General features: G+C 37.4%; 1 protein-coding gene across 1 annotated transcript in view; it reads left to right on the forward strand.

Annotated features, from left to right (window-relative positions):
- The window catches only part of ak5 (adenylate kinase 5), a 118,232-nt gene that overhangs the window by 78,187 nt on the left and 20,619 nt on the right, over nucleotides 1-19,426 (forward strand). The window contains exons 8-10 of the mRNA XM_033983151.2: nucleotides 8,637-8,710; nucleotides 14,560-14,608; nucleotides 16,400-16,444. Coding sequence (XP_033839042.1) covers nucleotides 8,637-8,710; nucleotides 14,560-14,608; nucleotides 16,400-16,444 — 168 coding nt within the window. The remainder of the gene's footprint in view (nucleotides 1-8,636; nucleotides 8,711-14,559; nucleotides 14,609-16,399; nucleotides 16,445-19,426) is intronic.

Genomic DNA, 19,426 nt, shown 5'->3' on the forward strand with positions numbered 1-19,426 from the left:
CTGCAGGGACATGCTGTCTTAGACCATAGTTCATCTTTGAAACATCATTTTCAACATGACTTCTTTATAGTTGCCACTTGCATGTTAATTGTGTTTTGTTTCATTCACACGTTTGAGTAATCCTGCATTATTTGTCTGTCTACCTCTCTAAAGCTCAAAATGCTCTATTCCATCTTGTGATGTCATGAAGCAGTAGTTTTCAAGTTAACAGCTGCTTTTTACCCTTTGAGGAAACATCATTATAACATATATCAAAAAATAGTGTAATATGTGTTCTTTAAATACTGTGGAGCATTCCAGACAAAGCAATAACATCTCCATGGAGACAAGCAGATGGTGAATGTAGTGTACCTTTAAATAAAAAAATTCCCACCATAAGACTGCTTTGAGATGTTTTTAGTAGTAGTAGTTTGCAGTCCCACTTAGGCTTATTTTTGTATCTTCCCCTGCATTTAAAACCCAATGATGCAATGAAATGCAATAGACACCCTTTTAAAATTGTGTTTTTTTGAAATTGTCCTTGATTCAAATGGTTCAAATATCTGCAGTCCGTGTAGTTTTTCAGGTTGGTAGAAAAAAATAATTTTACTGAATCACGTCACAAGGTTAGTGGTAGTGTTGTCACCTTACTAAAATTTCAAAACTGATTTCTATACGAATGACTTGATACTCAATGCCAATTCCGATACCACAATGATAATTAAAACACACTTTATTTAGACAATAGAATGATATTTTCAACATTAAATCTTACTTTATTTTGTATTACCATGTGAGAGCAGCATCATATCTATGTCACATATTCTATGTGATAATGTTGCCATGTTTCTTATGCAATAACTGTGTCATGGTGCCAGTGAATCGTAGGTGTGCTCTCCATCTCTGCAGAAAAAGTGATAGGGAACATAGAGAGGAGGTGTTTGGCACAAATAATCAGCAGATAAATTAATATGCACAAGTCATTTAATGTGGAGGCGATGATAAATTAACAGGAATCCATTATCTAACGTCTATCAACTGATAGATCCCAAGTGCATAAAAGGGAGCTATTTTCATTAAATTTTTAGGGGCTAGTGAGTTAAATGGGTTTGTTAATGCAATACTGTGGAACATTCTAGACCAGTGGTTCTTAAACTTCTCACACCAAGTACCACCCAAGAAAATATTTAGCTTTCCAAGTACCGCCGAGTCTAAAACAGGACTATTTCAGGGCTAAACTAGGCCTACACAACTGAACAATGACTAACCTTAGAGAGGACAATAATGGGGACTAAGTTAGCTTTATTTTCAGCAAATATTTGAATTCTACATGAAAGTTACACAGTGCAACTTTAAAGACTCTTAAAGTGGTCACTATCCCCTGTAAATTCTTATTAACTTGGCATTTGATGTTGTACTAAGGTGTCGTAAACTAAAACAGGACGATTTCAGGACTTAAATATGTCTAAACGAAACTACACAATTGCTATACACTACTATATTGTAATTTCAGAATATATTTAACAGTATTTTAAAAGTTACTGCTTTAAAGGCTTTGAGTCCTCTTAAAACTGTCTCTAACTCCAAAAGACCCGATTGTATTCGTCTTTCCCCAGTGTAGATATATTGTATAAACAGCTCTTGTGATCAAAGTGAGTCAGCTGTCTGCATTTAATTATAAAGAGCTTTACTGTACGATAATCAGGAAGTGTTCGGTTACCATGCTAATTGTCGTTAGCTTTACTGTGCGAGGGCAAAACTCTGCTCTGGTCTTCGTAAGTTGTGAAAAGTGTTTATAAACTCATCGCTGTGAAGGTGCATTAGAGAGGTCAGGGGGGGTCCATCGCCTCACAGAGCAGCACTGAGACAATTTTTGGAGGTGCAACATAATGGGCCGGGCACTTTTAGATTTTTAATTTTTTTCCTATTACCTAAACGATGCCTACTTTTTGATACCAATACATGAACAGTTCTTTCGCTATTCAGGAAAGGTTCATTTCTGTCCTGTGAATTCAATACTTTTGACAACCCTACTTCAGACACAGTTCTTATTTAGTTGTTGGTGAAGTGCAGCTGCAGCTCTTCTGGCGGGATTTCAGATGGCGCCCACTGCCCCTACCCACTGTGATGTGCAGTCTAATTGGGTACTTAGACAGGACTTTCAGAGGTATTAGGTCATGAAGTAAGGCTCCCTGTATTGATATAGTGACAGGTAATTTTGAAGGCTGGGAGATGAATCCTCACACTGGACTGTGGACAGAAATACTGAAGTCTGAAACTATGCTGCCCTCACAACACGTGACTCTGCGAAGCTAGACAGCTAGCGAACTTAATAAAGTGCTTCGTACACAAGGCGTACTTTTCTTGTTTAATGAAGACTTTAATGGTGTAACTGAAACAAACACAAAAATGTACATTACAACATTGCACGTACTATTTGTTTAAAATACACGAACACGCGATAAATTATACATAAGGCCGCTACAGGTAATGAACGAAACTTAAATTCTCATATAAATAACTAATACATTCAAAACATTCACAGGTGCTTATGAACACAAAATACTTACAAAGACGAAAATTTCCCCAGGCACGAACATATAAAGAGCACATTTAGCCAAAAACATTGCCTTCTTTTCACGGAGGAAAATTACATCAAAGATCAATTGTGTAACAAGCGCTCACTCTGTGTAAACATCACAATGATCACTTAAACTGCAGAGGTCTCACTCTGACACGCTTTAACTTTTTTAACTTCGTCTAAAATTAAATGAAATATTCATATATATTTATGAAGTTGTTTTAACTTTTTAACATAACTTATGAACTTATTATCTTTTTAACCAAAAGACATGACAGAAACTTTATGTTGTTTCTAAAATAGCAGTTAGCAGTCAAAACTTTGGACACACCATCTTATGCAGTGTTGATGCTTTTGGGTTGTTTTTTTACAACTTTACATTTTTTGATTCAAGATGCTATATAGAATTATGTAGCAAAGAAAAAAGCGAAAGAATTTTATATATTTTACATTTAAATCCTCAAAACAGCCACCTCTTCCTGATAAAGTCTCCTGAAATGGTTTTCACTTCACAACTGTGTCTTGTCATGGTCAGGAAATGCCAAAAGTGCAAAGTAGGTTTGAAAGAAAGGGTTTTTTTATCTAAGTGAAAATCAGTTTAAATAATCATGGAGGTAAAAAAGAAACATAAATTTAAAAGTGTGTCCAAACTTTTGACTGGCGTTAATTCATCAGCTGTCTGTGCTCGAAGTGAAGTGAGTCATAACAAGGATAAGTGGCTAAAAGCTTCTATCCAAACTGTCTAGAGTCTTTTTGTTAAAGATCAGAGTTCAACCTTATGCAGTAAATGTCACAGCACACAGGGCAGCAGCTGGAACCCCTTCTGTCATTATGTGCTCTTCACTTTTGCATTATTAGTCTGTCTCACTCTGTTCCACATTGTGATGCCATGAAGCAGTAGTTTTAAAGTCAACAGCGATCTTTTGACATCACACAGGTGGAACAGTGTGTTTTCTGTTTAAGAGAAGAACTTTAAATGCAGAGTTTGTGTGTTAAATGTGGGAATGAAAAAAAAAAACACAACTCATGTCTGTTTTGGATGAGCAAACATTATGACAGCTCAGAAAATAGCTGGGCCCTTTGATACATCGGATTAACTATAATAAAAGAACTGTAAACAAACTTGAGCGCAGAGTATTTGAGGCCAAGAATAAATGTACAGAACATAGATTATTTATGCTTCATTTGCTGCCCATGCTTCATAGTAAACACCCACAGTGCAAATATGGCGATGCATTCATGTCCAGTCAGAAATATGTTCTTTTATTTAAGTCTGTATTTAAGAGTTTAACCAGCCCCGGGGAGCCATGCCCAAGTGGATGGAAAATGGTGAATACAGCAGTCCAAAACATGGGAACTTATATTGTAGCATTATTCATGAAAAGAGCATTGTTTTTTTGGCCAAAACCTTTGTAGCAATTGCTTTATTATTGTTAAAGTAGGGGTATTACATTTATATGGGGTAATAATTGTCTACATGTAACATAAACGTCATCACAACAAAGAGCTGGATGTGGATAGCGGCAGATCAGGCTAACCAGTAGAGGATTTTTTTCATTAGAACCAGGGCTTAATTTGAATCTGAGCAAGTTGGAACAGGATCCAGCAAATCTTGGGATGCCTTCCCGGTAACTGTTTTCTTTGATCTAGCAACTTAACTAGATTTTAGCCATGCATTTCTCATTCAGGCTCTCATCTTATTCAGGGGAACTGCAAGTAAACAATTGCAACGAGGAGTTAGAGACAGTGATTGGCTAAAAAAAAGAGATCGGCCGTACAGATGACCAATGTGTGTCATAGTGGCCTACTTGCTGTTTCCAAGAGGAACAATGCAAATTCTTGTGGAGTTTAAGGCTACATGTGTCATTATTTTTCAAATTTGTGATGGGAGTAAAACAGAGGACAACAGCAGGGGTGCCACGTGCATTTGGAGTTTAAATATCACTAAAAAGATGTTAACCAGTCAAGTCTGGATACAGTCATCTATTTGATCTATTTGTCGGTTCATCTGTCCTGATAATTACTATATTGACTTATTGTTCAGTATATAAAAGCTCAAACTATATTTTTGGGAGTTCATTTTTATCATGTATATTTTATCTTTGCACTGCTGTGAAATTTGTGTTCATTTTTTGTCTATTTGATAAGATTTAAGACATAAAAGTTTGAATGAATAACGTCTGTGACTCATTACAGATGCAAACACAGGACTCCAGCATTTCACTGGCTGTTTATTTATTGCAGCTCATCATTTGTTAACAATATTGTAGATTTAGAATATTTTTTGTGGTTTAAATCTGCTCTTGGGTTTTTTGTCAGTGGTATAAATTAATTTCAGTATTATCATTTATCGTCTGTACTTACTGGAGCGATATATATCAAACTTCAAAATGTGTTATTGTGACAGGTCTATATGTTTGTGTTATGTTTATTTCTGATGTGCGCGTACATTTGGTTAAATACTCTGGAGTTTTGGACAGAGTCTGTTGCTGAAGGAGACAGTTTGTCCTGTGTTGTTGTGGTTGAAGCCTATTACTAACGCTTGTTCGGGGGCATTCTGTGATTTGCAGGGTAAACAAGGCTGAATGGAGCTCATTTTTAACTTGGAACAAACAGCGGTGGGCATATTTTTGGAGATATTTGGAGATTTATTTGGGCCACTGTCTAAAATTGTGTTACTTTCATCATGTGCTAATGTAGATACTAACACAATAACTTTGAGGGACAAGTAACTAGCTGCATAATCAGCGTAATTTCTTTTTTGGTACAGTGCGCTCAGGGTCAGTCCTACTTGGTCTTGTTTGAGATGAATGGACATATAAACAAATACAATGGGGTTTATATTGTTTAAAATTGAGTTATATGGTCAGGTGTGTTGTATTTTGGCATTTCTGAGCGTTACAGAAAAGTTTTGATCTTGTATGGACCCCAGTTTCCAGTCATTTTTTGATCCAGCAACATCTAATTTATAAATTAAGCACTGGTTAGAACTAAAATGAATATGCAAGGTTGCTGAATCCTACGTGTATCACCAATTAAGATTAATATTGAGGGAAAACATCTCTCTAAAACAGCTCTAAAAAGTTGATTTTGATTTCCGCTTTAAAACATTATTATACCATACAGTTACCTCATGACTGTCCCTGTCCTCTCTGCAGCTCCACATGTGGGCTGGAGGAGCAGTGACAGTTTTAGCCTAAATATCTGGTGACATTTCCGTTGGCAGCAGCAAAATGCGTCTCTGTTCAGACTTCCACCTCTGCTCCACCGTCACCATAATGTAACGCTCTGTGACAAGTGCTGAGGCACAAACCAGCTACAGACTGCTGTAGGCCTCAAGGGCTGTTATTCATGACCTATTTCAACCTGGGGACGGAGGAATAACGAAGAAGGAGGAAGAGAAAGAGGAGGAAGGGGAGGAGGAAGAGAAAGAGGAGGAGGGAGGGAAGAAGAAGAGGAAGAGAAAGAGGAGATGGAGAAAGAGAAAGAGATGAAGGAGGAAGGGGGAGGAGGAAGGAGAGGAGGAGGAAGAAGCAAAGTTCCTCTGTCAGCAGTCTAAGTCCTCTCTGCTACAACAGCAGAAAGAAGTTAGTGAGGGAGTGAGTTAGCTGAATATTTAGTATTTTTTGGTATTTCTATGTAAAAAGTTGAATACATTGTTTCTTAGTACTTTTTTGCATAAATAGTTGTTTTTTTTTGCATGAACTCCTGTGCAGCTGTAGTCTTGTGAGTGCAGTTGGGGTCAGATACATATAGATACATAATAGTTTTGAGAGCTTTTGCCACGCCCCCTTTTTAGACAACTAATCGATTGGCAGGACATGTATTTAGTCAACCAAGAATTTCTATAGTCGACTACAGCCCTACAGTGTTCATTTCTTGAACATAAACCATACAGACATTAGTGTAATTTAACACACAATTTATCACATTTTTTGTCTGAACTTTGCTCCAAACCACATGTTTTTTCTGATAGTGGACTGGCTGTAGACCTCTCCATTAAAAACTCCAAAATCATATCATTGACTATGAAACATGACTGGAATAGTCCACAGTATGGCATTAAACATATCTATATCTATAAAGAGAAGAAAATGGTGACGCCAACAGGTCAAGTTACAGGTTATGTCTGTGGAAAGGCAAGCCCTCTCACAGTATAAGTATTTTATACATGACTGAATAAATGTAAATTTAATGACATACTGTGGTTGCTGACAGAGCAGTAACATCTCCATGGAGAAAAGAAGGGGATCTGGACCATCCAAATAAAGCATGTCATAACGTTTCCCCATCACAACTTGCCTGAAGATTTTTTAGATGTCATTCATGCATGTTTGAGGAATCTAGTGATCTCTCCCAGACACTATTCGAACCCTCCTCACTGTTACCTGTACTATTTTGTCCAAAGCTCAGCCCACAAGCCTACGTCACACATGCTCACACACGACAATTCTCCTTAAATATACAAAGTAAGATATAAAACACTACACTACAGCTTCACAAACCTGATGCAATGTGCAGTAGTTTTATTAATGGAAAACTAACTTGACTTAACACAGTGAGCAAAGGGGAAATGAGAATGTTACAAAACAAAACTGAAACTTATGAAACATGTTAATACATTGTTTTTGGCGAATATAGCATTTTACAAACTATAAAACGTAACATGGTGATCTTAATATGTTATGTGTTAGCAGTTAATACCCCATAGAAGTGTAATACGCCCTATTTAAATACAAAACCAGTATCTTGATGTGAGTCCTTTTGGCTATTGTTAAAAGTTATTTCATTTGTATGACTTGATTTTTGGAGTTGTTTCAAGGTTTTAACTGCTATCAGTTTGTTTGTGTCTCAGGCTAAATTATCTATTAACGGATTAAGTGAAAATTTCTTACAGCTTTTTTGTTCTGACAAAAAAGTAATTAAACCAGTCCAAATGTTTAGAACAACAAATTTAACAACTCTAAATTTTCCAAAACCAAAATGTAGTAGTCAGTGTATAAAACCCAGTACAGCCCTCAACAAAACATGTTCTGAAGTGCATGAGCTTCTTGTGTTAGTTTATAAGTTCTTATTTCAGTCTTCTGTAAAGCTCCAGGACTTTTAAAAATATGCACAGTGAACTCAACCTTCAAAAAATATTGCAAATCAAAATAGTTGTCAGAAAAACAGAGTTGGTTCACAATTATTCAAGCCTTTTGCATTCAAACCGTGTAACCTCATTTTAACTAGGCTGTTACTTGGCTGTTGCTTTGCTGTATGCCTGAAGGGATGTTATATTCACAACCTATTTCAACCTGAGAACGAAGGAAGAACGAAGAGGGGGAGACAGAGGAGAAAGTGAAAGAGAAGGAGGAGAGAGGGAAGGAGAAAGCAGAAGAGGGGAAAGAAAGAAGAAGAGGAGTGATGCAGAGTAGAAGGAGTAAGAGGAGGAGGAAGATAAGGAAAGGTGCAGCGGAGAAAGAAAGGAAGGCAGAGAAGGAGGAGGAACAGGAGGTGGCGGAAGAGGAGAAGAAGGAGGAAGGAGAGGAGGAGGAGGAGAAAGAGGAAGATGAAGAGGAGGTAAAAAAGGAGCAGGAGACTCAGGTGCAGATGCTACTGTTGACATGTGGGGCTGTGGGACTCTAGACATATGCACAGAGAGGAGGTCTAATGAACCAAAGCACTGGATCTGGGAGTATGGAAGCCTGCAGGGGTCAAGTCTCAACTGTGGAGATGTTGTGTTGGTTAACATTTATGACTTGATTGATTTGAATATGACAGTAGTCCACACACACACACACACACACACCCCCCCCCCCCCCCACCCCCCCCCACACACACACACACACACACACCGCAACTATAATAGTACAATTTGTCTATAAAATTGTTATAAGTCCTACATAACAACAAATAGCAATAGTAGAAGTAGTAGTAGCAATAGTAGCTAAACAACTCTGAGTATGGAGTAAATAACAAACAATGCATAATTATTATTAGATTACTTTAATTTAGAAATATGCCATACTGTAAGATGTATATAAATGTCTTTAAAAATGAAATGTTAACTCTCTGTTGTACTTGTCCTCCACAGGTCCCAGTGAGTTGGACTTGAGTCTGCTTGGAGAGTCCAGCAGTTCAATAGACATGGGCTGTAAATACGACCAGGTAAGAAAGTATCATAACAAACTTAGATCGTGTATAGCTAGGTTAACTGGCCAAAAGTGAGAATTCCGTTTGACACTTTTATGATCCCCAAATATATTAATTTGGCCAATCATCAACAAGCTAATCCTGACCAATATGTGGAGAGTGATTGATCCATTATGACTTTGAAAAATCAAATGTGCAAGACTAGAAGTAACAGTTTAACATCTTACCTCCAAATGTGTTTTTCAATTTCACAATCACAATATTGATTAAAAAGGTTTTTAAAGACCAGTGTTGTCACAACAATAACATTTCAAACTTGATTTTGATACTAAGGAATAGACTTGATACTCGATACCGATTCCAGTACCACAATGATAATAATAATAAAAAAAAAACACTCTTTATTTAGACAAGACAATCTGATTTTCAACATTAAATCATAGAACGTTCTTTATATTACCATGTGGCCATATATCTGTGTAATCTCGTAGTTCCCATAGTGGTCCACTGGTATATACTAGTCTATGTGTCTTATACTTGTTCTGATACAGCTCAAGATCATTCTAAAACTATTCAGGAAACGTTCATTTCTGTCCTGTGACTTTTTTAGTATTAATACTTGTTCAAATGAGTATCTAGTTTCAAGGTTAGTTTTAATATCAATTAGTATCCAATTTTTGAAACTTTTGACAACCCTACTAGACCAGAAGACAATTTGAGAGAACTCCACTAAACCATTTCATGAGCCCTAAGCCTGGAACATATTTGTAAATAAAATAAACAAATGATTATTGCACAAAAACTCATTATACAAAGCACTGGCCAAAAACTGTGATTAGGTAAGCCTTCATTTAAATTCAGTGTTTATTTTTTAAATTAATGGGATGTCTCAGCTCGAAATAAATGCGCACATGCTTTATTTATTTTATTTATTTGACTGAGACAGTGCATGCTAATGAACAGACATGATACAACATGAATGTAAACACACCGGATTATAGCCCAAAGCTTATTTCAATAAATTATTACTTATTGCTAAGACAGCATGCCAGGCTAATTGTGTAAATGTATGCAGGTGTTTAAACAATGAGACGTCAACAATAGAAAGTTGACTTATTAATCATTTTAATTTCTTGAAAATTAGATTTGTTAATTAAAATAAAATAATATTGACCCCCACAGAGACACATTGGTGGGCATGAAGAGTAGGATGGAGAGGCTCACAATTCTGCTGCTGCGGTGGAAATGGGTTAGCTTAAAGTTTTTTGAGGTTTATAATTTTACTTACAAGTTGGACATAGCTCCCTAGCAGCCATGTTGTTAACAAGGGTCAAAACCATAGACTATATATATAAATAGACATAGCTAACCTGCGAGCTCATGGCCGTGCTTCTGACTCCATCGACGCAACTATATACCACAGAGTAACATTACTCCAAAAATAATATTACACCCACAAAAGTAATCAAAGTAACATGAGATGTACTTCAATGCACATAATGCAACAGAAAAAAAGGGGAAAAAAAGCTTAGTTTCCCATTAAATTATCATTGTTTTCTGGTTATATAATTTATTTAGCAGTATAATTTGTAGTTAGTTTGATGAGAATGTCAAGTTGTTAGACAATTATCCAGGGCTGCATAATTGAGTTGTAATCAAATCCTGCGCTAATAATTTTATATCATCAATGATCAGCTTGGGTCTTTTAAATAAAGAGGTCCACAGTCGTCTGTCAGTAAAAGCATGTGGTTTGGAGATATTGGAGGAAGAAATTTGACTACTTTGTGGTCATGCAAAACTCACTTTGTATAGTCCATCCATCCATCCATCCATTTTCTTCCGCTTATCCGGGGCCAGGTCGCGGGGGCAGCAGTCTAAGCAGGGACTCCCAGACTTCCCTCACCCCGGACACGTCCTCCAGCTCCTCCGGTGGGACCCCATGGCGTTCCCAGGCCAGCCGAGAGACATAGTCCCTCCAGCGTGTCCTGGGTCTTCCCCGGGGCCTCCTCCCGGTGGGACATGCCCAGAACACCTCCCTAGGGAGGCGTCCAGGAGGCATCCTGAGCAGATGCCCGAGCCACCTCAGCTGGTTCCTCTCAACGTGTAGGAGCAGCGGCTCTACTCCGAGCTCCTCCCGTGTGACCGAGCTCCTCACCCTATCCCTAAGGGTGCGCCCGGCCACTTTGTATAGTTTTTAACCATATTATAGTTGTTTTCCATCACCATTTAACCTCTTGAAGCTGTATTTAGAGTGATTGATGCATGTTTTGAGTAATCTTTAATCTTTAAACTTTTCTCCTGTATTTGAGACGTCACACCATCTGAGGTGCCAACAGCTGCACAGCACCACAGTTTTCTAATGCAGAAGCCAGCGAACCTTTTTTTTTTTTTTTTATTAAGTCATATTAGTTAAATATTGTGAGTTAAAATGTTGAAATTATAACATAATGATCCACGGGTGTCATAGATTGTAACTATATAACAATATGTCTTACCAGAATTGGTATTAGCAGCATTCTGATAAGGTGAAATGTTGATGTGATGTGAAACATAGGAGAATATTTTTATTTTTAAATTCATATTCCAAACTGTAGCACTGTAGTTTTCAGAAACACTGATTCACTGAGAACATGAGCAGGGACTTGTTTCTGTGGGAGGAGGTCACATGATGCAGTGACAGGGCTAACTTCCTCACACCAGACAGAGCTGTTGTTTTGAGTGATATGGTCCACTTTTCTTCATACTTGTAAATAGTGTTTGTTAGAGAAATTCTATCTCTGTGCGGAACTGAGGGCTCTCACTGCGTTCTCAACAGAAACATAGCCAGACTGGACCATTGTAAGAATAGACTCGATACTCAATACCGATTCTGATACCACAATGATAATAATAAAACACTCTTTATAGACTTAAGAGAATGTTTTTCATTCATTCATTTACAACATTAAACCGTAGTACTTTCTCTTATATTACCCTGTGGCCTTTTATCTATGTATGAACCTTTCCTGAACAGCTTTCGAATGATCTTGAGCTGTATCAGAACAAGTATAAGACACATAGACTAATAAACACCCATGGACCACTATGGAACCTACCTGGACGACTAAGACCACATTGCAATATAAAAGAAAGTACTACTATTTAATCTTGAAAATTACATTCTGTTGTCTAAAGAAAGAGTGTTTTTTTTTATTATCATTGTGGTATTAGAATTGTCTAAGCATAATTTCACTGCAAAAGTAACTGAAATCTCATGCAGTCACTTTATGTGGGACACGGCAGAAAGGTGTAGAAAAACAAACTTGCTTAAAAACGATGTGGACTCCATTTGGGTGTGATTGTTGTTGACTTGCATATTGTTCCCTCTTGTTTATGAACGTGTTTTTGTCCATGTGAGTCACTAAACAGTTGGTGGCGCCACATGCCGAGTCTCTCTCAGCACCTCCCACTTGCTCAGTACTCACAAACACATTCGTTTCTGGTGACTGGCTATGTTTACATGCACCCTCAAATCTGATCATGATCTGATTTCTATGGTTATCATATTATTGAAATGCCATGTAAGTCTGATATGAGCAGAAGTGGGTAGAGTATCTAAAATTGTACTCAAATAAGAGTAACATTACTTCAAAATAATTTTACATCCACAAAAGGAATCAAAGAAATATGAGTTGTACGTACATATACAATACATATAATCCACCAGGAAAAGGGAAAAAAAAAGTTTAGTTTCCCATTGAATTAGCAGTGCTCCACCCATGCCAGACCACGCCCCCTGTGTTTGATATATCCTCCTATTGGTCAGCTTCACACTCTGAGGAAATAGTTATAGCAGCAGCAGCAGTAGTAGTAGTAGTAGTAGTAGTAATAGTTGTAGTTGTAGTTGTAGAAGTAGTAGCTAAAAGCAGTAGTAGCACTAGGAGTGTTGGTAGTAGCAGTAGTAGCAGTAGTAGCCATAGTAGTAGTGTTAGTAGTAGCAGTAGTAGCCGCAGTAGTAGCAGTAAATAAATAAGAGAACCCAACAGCCAAAGTAGTGAAGATGTCGGAATCATTTTTCTCTTCATGGATTATCGTTCTTTTCTTGTAAAACAACATCTCTGACTCAGTTTCTTGCACAAAGAAAATTATGTTGCTAATGGTAATTTTGCTACGCCATTAGCTAGTAATTTGCCTTGAAATAGAAGAATATATTGAAACAAATGAGGTGATGTAATCCCTCATTTGCGCGTAGTTAAATGTAGGGACGCTTTAAATGGTGCTTATCTGTACACTGTTTTTGCCATCAAGATGTTTCAGCTCCATCCAGAAGCCATTTTCTGTTTGCTGGCACTGGTTTGAGGCACTAGGATTTCTTGCTCTGAATTAGCGAGTTAAATAAGTCCTCTTTGAACAGAAAAGGTGGATTGAGAGTTAATCTATCAGAAGTGTTCTCAACCTCTGGTATAAGACCACAACAAGCCAATCAAATTCTAGTCAGGTGCGTAACAATGCTGAAGGTGAGACAGACAGCCAATACACAATAGAGACCCATAATGACGCTAGCTGTAAACAAGGGAGGGCAGTTTCACTTTAAAACTCATCCCTTTGGGGCTGGACTTAGTTCAATCAGAATAGTAGAGATCCTAGAGTGTCAAGCCAGTATCATCAGAGTGAAAATGGCTTCTGGATGATAGCCAAAGCATCTTGATTGGAAAAACAGTGTCCAGATGTTTACAGCTCAACAAATCAGAAACATCTAGAATCAAAAGTAATCCCATCAAGTAAACAAAACTTAACTAACCAAATCTTCTAAAAATTAAAGCTGTACTATTAGTGCATGTTTAAAAATATGTTATTCAGATATTTAGGCCACATTTACATTCTATTGTGCAAGTTTTTGATGATGGGAACAACTATAGCTCTCTAGAAACACTCTGGTGAGAGAGCAACCACCTTTCTTTGACTAATCAAACTTAAACTCAAGTCCGTTCAAGTTTTGTGCATTTGAACAAAGCTTTGAATATCTCCAGCGGCAGAGATATTTAAAATGCACTTTATTATTTTATTGATAAAATGGAGTGTCGCTGACCTGATTTAGCTTCAGCATAAAGAGACAGGAGTTTACAAACAAACCGTGTCTCCTCTTTGCTTCTGCTAGGGTTTTGAAGTGTGACTGGCTTTGATTTTTAAAATAAACTTTTGATATGTTGCACAAAGTAAAACATGGTAATTAGGAGAGTTTGGGGAAGGTTTGAGTAAACTTCTTGTGAGTGGAGAAGCAGATACTGTGAGATGGTGTCAGAAAATAGAAAGTGTTGCTTGTACAATTAGTGTTTTGGATTTTTAGAAACTATAAAAGATAGAAGACAGATTGATCAATTATCCCCATATTGTACAAATACAAATGTTTAAAGTGAAACTTAACACTACACTTCTGCAACATAACTGTTTTTTATGGCATTTTAGTAGCAAAATCTACTGTTCCTAGTCATTTTTTGCTAACTTCAGTGCAAACTAGGTAAATTTGCAGCTTTCTGGTCAAAAACATCTGAATCTAAGTTTGTGCTGCCTTCAGTGGCCTCTGCAATTTGAAATACTATGTAACATCACACAAGGCTGCCCTAATTACTGATTACAAACATTACTCACAAGTATAAAAACATAGAACATGATGACCATGTTATATGTAATGTTATAATTTGGTATTTTAGTTGTCAAGATGATTGTCCAAACAGAAAGCAGAATGAGTCTCATGTGTGTCATTTGGCAACCCAGGTTCAGTCATGGTAGAACTTTTTAAGCACAGGCTATGTACAGTTCCTTTAAATCACTTAAGTAAAACATTGTAAACATGATAATTAACTACAGTAATGTGTTTCCCACAGATGGAAGAGGAGGAGGACGAGACATGCTATGCTGAAGGCACCACAGACAGTGAGTTAACATTGATTTCACAAAGTCTACCTATCGATCTGAGTCTGAACAGCCACTGCTCTCAGAATTTAAAGGACACACAGATCCTGCATATTTAGGCTGTGTTCTTTTCTCAAACTTAAATCACTCTGTCCTTGTGATGTCATGTGGTAATACAGGAAGTGCTCACTGTGTTTTTTAACTCCATAAAGCTTTACTAGAATAATGTCAGCCCTGGATTTCTTAGCTTTGAAGTTACAGCTGTTGTTTTAGCCTCATTAAAGCTAACACCAGCAGATATTAGTGACTTTCTATCGACAATCTCAACTGAGGGGTTTTATGCAAAATCTACTTTTTGGAGCTTTCTGCTATGTTATAATGTTGTTGCCTCATCAAAAAACATGCCTGAAGAGGTTTTAGATGTAATCCATGCAGGTTTGAGTAATTTAGTGATCTCTTCCCAGGTCCTCTTTACAGTTAGTTGTACAGTTCTGTCCAATTCCCAGCCCATAAGCTTACATCATCACTGCTCCTGCACAACAATTTCCCATAAATATACAAAAGCATGATACAAAACAATACACTACAACTTCACAAACCTGATGCAATATTCAGTAGTTTCATTAGCAAAATGCAAGCCGGTTGTAATGTAATATTGCTCTGAAGAGGGAGTGACTTAGCGCAGGGAGCTAAGGGAGGGGAGAAAAAAACGGAACTGCAACTTAGTAAACATGATAATACAATGGTTTCTGCAACTATAGCATCTTCAAAACAACAAAAACTCTATATAAAATCTAAATATGTTATGTGTTAGCAGTTAATACCCCATAAAAGTATAACACCCCATCATTAAGGTTCGGTAAGTAGTGTCTGTAGTTAAAGTTAGGATCCTTCTCCAGGAAGTTTTCCAACAGTTATTAGTGAGCAGATCTGTGGGTGGTTTTGACAGAAATCAGATGAGTTGATCTAAATTAATGATTAGTATCTTTTGTGTTTTTAAGTGTGCACAAGTCGTATGGAAGTCCACATGACTCACTTAACACACTTAATCATTTCAATAGAAAGAAGATGCAGACAATTGTGAAGTTTTGAAAAGCAAATTCAGACAGGAAGACTGTGTTCTCTGCTTTGTCATCTGTCATTTCCAGTGGGGTGTAATTTTCCACAACAAATCTATCATATACTCTCTTCATAAGTCAGCAGAGGTGGGTAGAGTAGCCAAACATTGTACTTAAGTAAGAGTAACATGTACAAAGTAGTGGTCCAAGAAATTGCTCAAGAGTAAAAATGTATTTTGGAAAATTACCACTCAAGTAAGTGTACATAACATCCAATTTATAATCTGAAGTTAATGGAAATTGAAGGACAAAACTTAAATAATGGGCTGAATGTGGTATTTACAAAGGATAGAGGTAAAAAAGGAACAACTAAATCATATCTGAAGGAGTGCTGCAAGAAAAACAAATGTTCAAATAATTTCATATTGTCAACATAAACCTTTTGTCACTTGTAGTAAGAGTAAAAGTATGCTACATTAAAAGTACCATTTCTTTAAAAAGTTACTCAAGTAAATGCACCTGAGTACTACCCACATTTAAGTCAGTGCAGTTTAACCACGCTAAAAAAAAAAAAGAATTTCAATGACCTCTTCATCACATTTAATTTGTCTATGTCTGTTTAAGTCACTTGTGATTGAAATAAAACATGCTATTTAGGGCTGGGAAAAAATGTAATTGCGTTTATACTTCTCAAGTGCTGCAACTGTGTTTAGATTTGCGATATATCTTCATCAGTCCTTTACTTGTTTTACAGGTTATTGCACAGAACAGAAGAAACCAAAGGTGGTCTTCCTCATGGGTACGTTTCACACACATGTTCAAATCCTTATTAGTGGTTTATTTGGTTAGGACAGGACATGTTAATAATAAAAATGATTCAGTTCTGTCAACTGGACATACTCATCCAAGTAGCTTCTTAAGTTCTGACGCAACTGTGGTAAACAACTGTCATAAATATCTGTTGTATCACAATAGGTATAGCCAGTATGCTAATTATTGTAAGAGCACCCATTGGGGGCCTGAACAGTTATACAAAATATGACTTAGGAAAGGTTCACACTTACATCATTTTTACATGTGTTAGTTCACTCTGTGGACCGATCCCAGTGCGCATTAGAATTAGTTTCTGTTTACTTTACTTTTGGCCTTGTTCTCATACACTGCACATCATTCACCCCAAACACGCACCATGAGCCACGTGAGAGTCCATCAGCTGATCGCCAGACTTATTTATATCATAATGCATTTCAAGTGGGCAGAATACATCTGCACCCGCTCGCTTCCCCTATACACGGTGGTCTTTTATTTCACTTGTGGCTAAATACACTATGACGAGTGCACACGGAGAAAGTGTGGTGGCCAAGGAGCTAAAGCTTAGATGAGAAACTCATATGCAGGCACCAGAGTACTTTAATATTGGAAGCAAGGCGGGTGAAGTGTCTTGCCCAAGAACACAAGGACAGCATGCATCAGTCCAAGCTAGATTTGAACCAGTGACCCACAGCTGCCACACTATGGCACTCGACAGTACAGTTAAGTTTGCATGATTTACGGGGACATTACATTGACTGATAATAATTTCCTGGGAAACTTATTCTAATATTAACAACCGAAACTACTGGTCAAACCTTCTGAACTTCAAACACTTGTGCACCTGTACCCAATTTTTTTCCATGTATTTGAGCAAAATGTGTTGAACCCGAGTACAGATATAGTGTTTCAGCAGCTCTTGAGATCAAAATAAGACAGCTGCATTCTGTCTGCATCTAAATAAAAAGTATTTTATTGTTTGATAGTCAGAAAGTGCATGTTAGTATGTTATGTTGTTATTGTAGTTGTTTTTGGCTTTATCGTGAATGGAAAACTCCACACTGGTCTCTGAAAGTTGTGAAAAGCACTTGAAGTCATTGCCATGACTAGTTAGGATGCTCGGATTGCATAAAGAACAGAAGGAATAACATTGGACCCCTGCAAATCATTTAAAATGAACTAGTTCTGTTTTTGAGACAGTAAAAATCAGGTACAACTCCTCCAATCTTAATTAACTCATATCTTAGTGTAGCTGTTGAGTCAATATTGAAAGATTTACCTCATTGGGACCTGAAAATACAGTTTTTTGGTCCCCAGAATGTGACGAATACTCGCCCACACACTTGTCACATTAGATGACTACAAGACACAAATTTTCTGCGTAAAGGAAACAGCTGGGACTTCTGCTGCTGCTGGTTCATTTATGAGCAGGCTCTTCATGCTTCCTGATTTGGCACCAAGACAACAGTAAGAAGAATTTATTTTCTGTACAACAAACTCAAATTCCTATGAGAAAATATAAAACTAACCCATTTATTTAAATAAACAAAAACCCTTATGCTCTTGAATGAGAGTCCAGCCACTAATCCTATTTATTGTAACTCTCCCACTTATTTTCCTACTAATACTACTAGTTATGTAAAGGGCGACAGCAGCTCTCAACGTGAACATCACTGATAGAGCGGTCAGATCCACTTACCCACCGTTTGGCAGTGCGACTCCAGCTCCCACAGATGAATGCTGTCATTGTGTCCTAGGGCAGGACACTTGACCCATCTCGCCCCCAGTGTCTGCATGCACTGGTGTATGAATGTGTGTCTGTGAATAGTTGAGTGGTTCCTTGATGTAAAGAGCTTTGAGTACCTTGGAAAAGCGCTCTATAAAAATGGAACCAAAGATTACTACTGAAAAATTGGGTCCATTGCCATAACAATTCAAAACAAAATGTTCTATATTTTGAATGGTCAAAAGTCCTCAAAATGGTGCCTATAACTGGAAGCTGAACCATTTTGCAAAGAGCGCAAACTTACCTATCAATTAAATCTTGGCTCAGTGATGTTGTGATTATCATGCATGGCTAGTGCAGAGACACACAATGCGGTTGGTTCAATACATCTCTGATAAAGGTTAATGAAGTCTGTGGACATCTAAACCAGCCATGTGTCCCCTGACGTCTCCAATGTACCGGTTTGACAAGGACTTTTCTGCGGGAGATAATTGGAAAACAAATCAAATAAAATGCAACTTAAGCTGGGTTTACACTGTGTGGTTTTCTGGCAGACTTTGACATGAATTTTAGTCACACAACAATTTCAAAATTGGGCTGAAATCTGACTTCCCCGTGTGTGTGTGTGTGGTGTGCAATGTACAGGGGGTTATGAGCTGCCATCATCTACTCACGATTTGATTTTGACTCGAACAGTACGAACAATTTAAGACCAAAATGACGAGCCTGACAGCAACAGTTACAGGGCGAGGGGCAACAGTTTGTCAGTGCAAAGTGAACTGGAGCCAGAGTTGATGGAGCCAGAAGTGCGCCCATGTTCACTTCCTCTTTGGACCATGGCGGCTAGCAGGTTAGCTGTCCATGTATATATACAGTCTATGATGTAAACACCAAAAATCAGATCTAATTATTGGGTTATAATTAGGGTTTCCTCAATATTTGAGATATGTGACTGTGAAGAACTGCAATATTGATATTATTGTGCCATTTTAATATACTTTGTCAATCATTGGAGTTATATTAAAACAAAAAAAACTACATGTTTTAACTTACAGGTGAAACTCAAAAAACTGAGCTAAATCAAGGCTAGTTTTGTCAGATAAAGAACCTTGGTGCAACTCTAGTTATAATTATTCTATCTATCTGAATTTGATCGGCCTTGTAACTGTACAGGTAACAGTAGTTAAGAATAAGTTAAGAAATGCTGTCCTCCATGTTGAAATCACGCTTACAGCTTCATGCAGT

Source organism: Periophthalmus magnuspinnatus, chromosome 17 (genome assembly GCF_009829125.3).
Source record: "Periophthalmus magnuspinnatus isolate fPerMag1 chromosome 17, fPerMag1.2.pri, whole genome shotgun sequence".
NCBI lineage: Eukaryota > Metazoa > Chordata > Actinopteri > Gobiiformes > Gobiidae > Periophthalmus > Periophthalmus magnuspinnatus.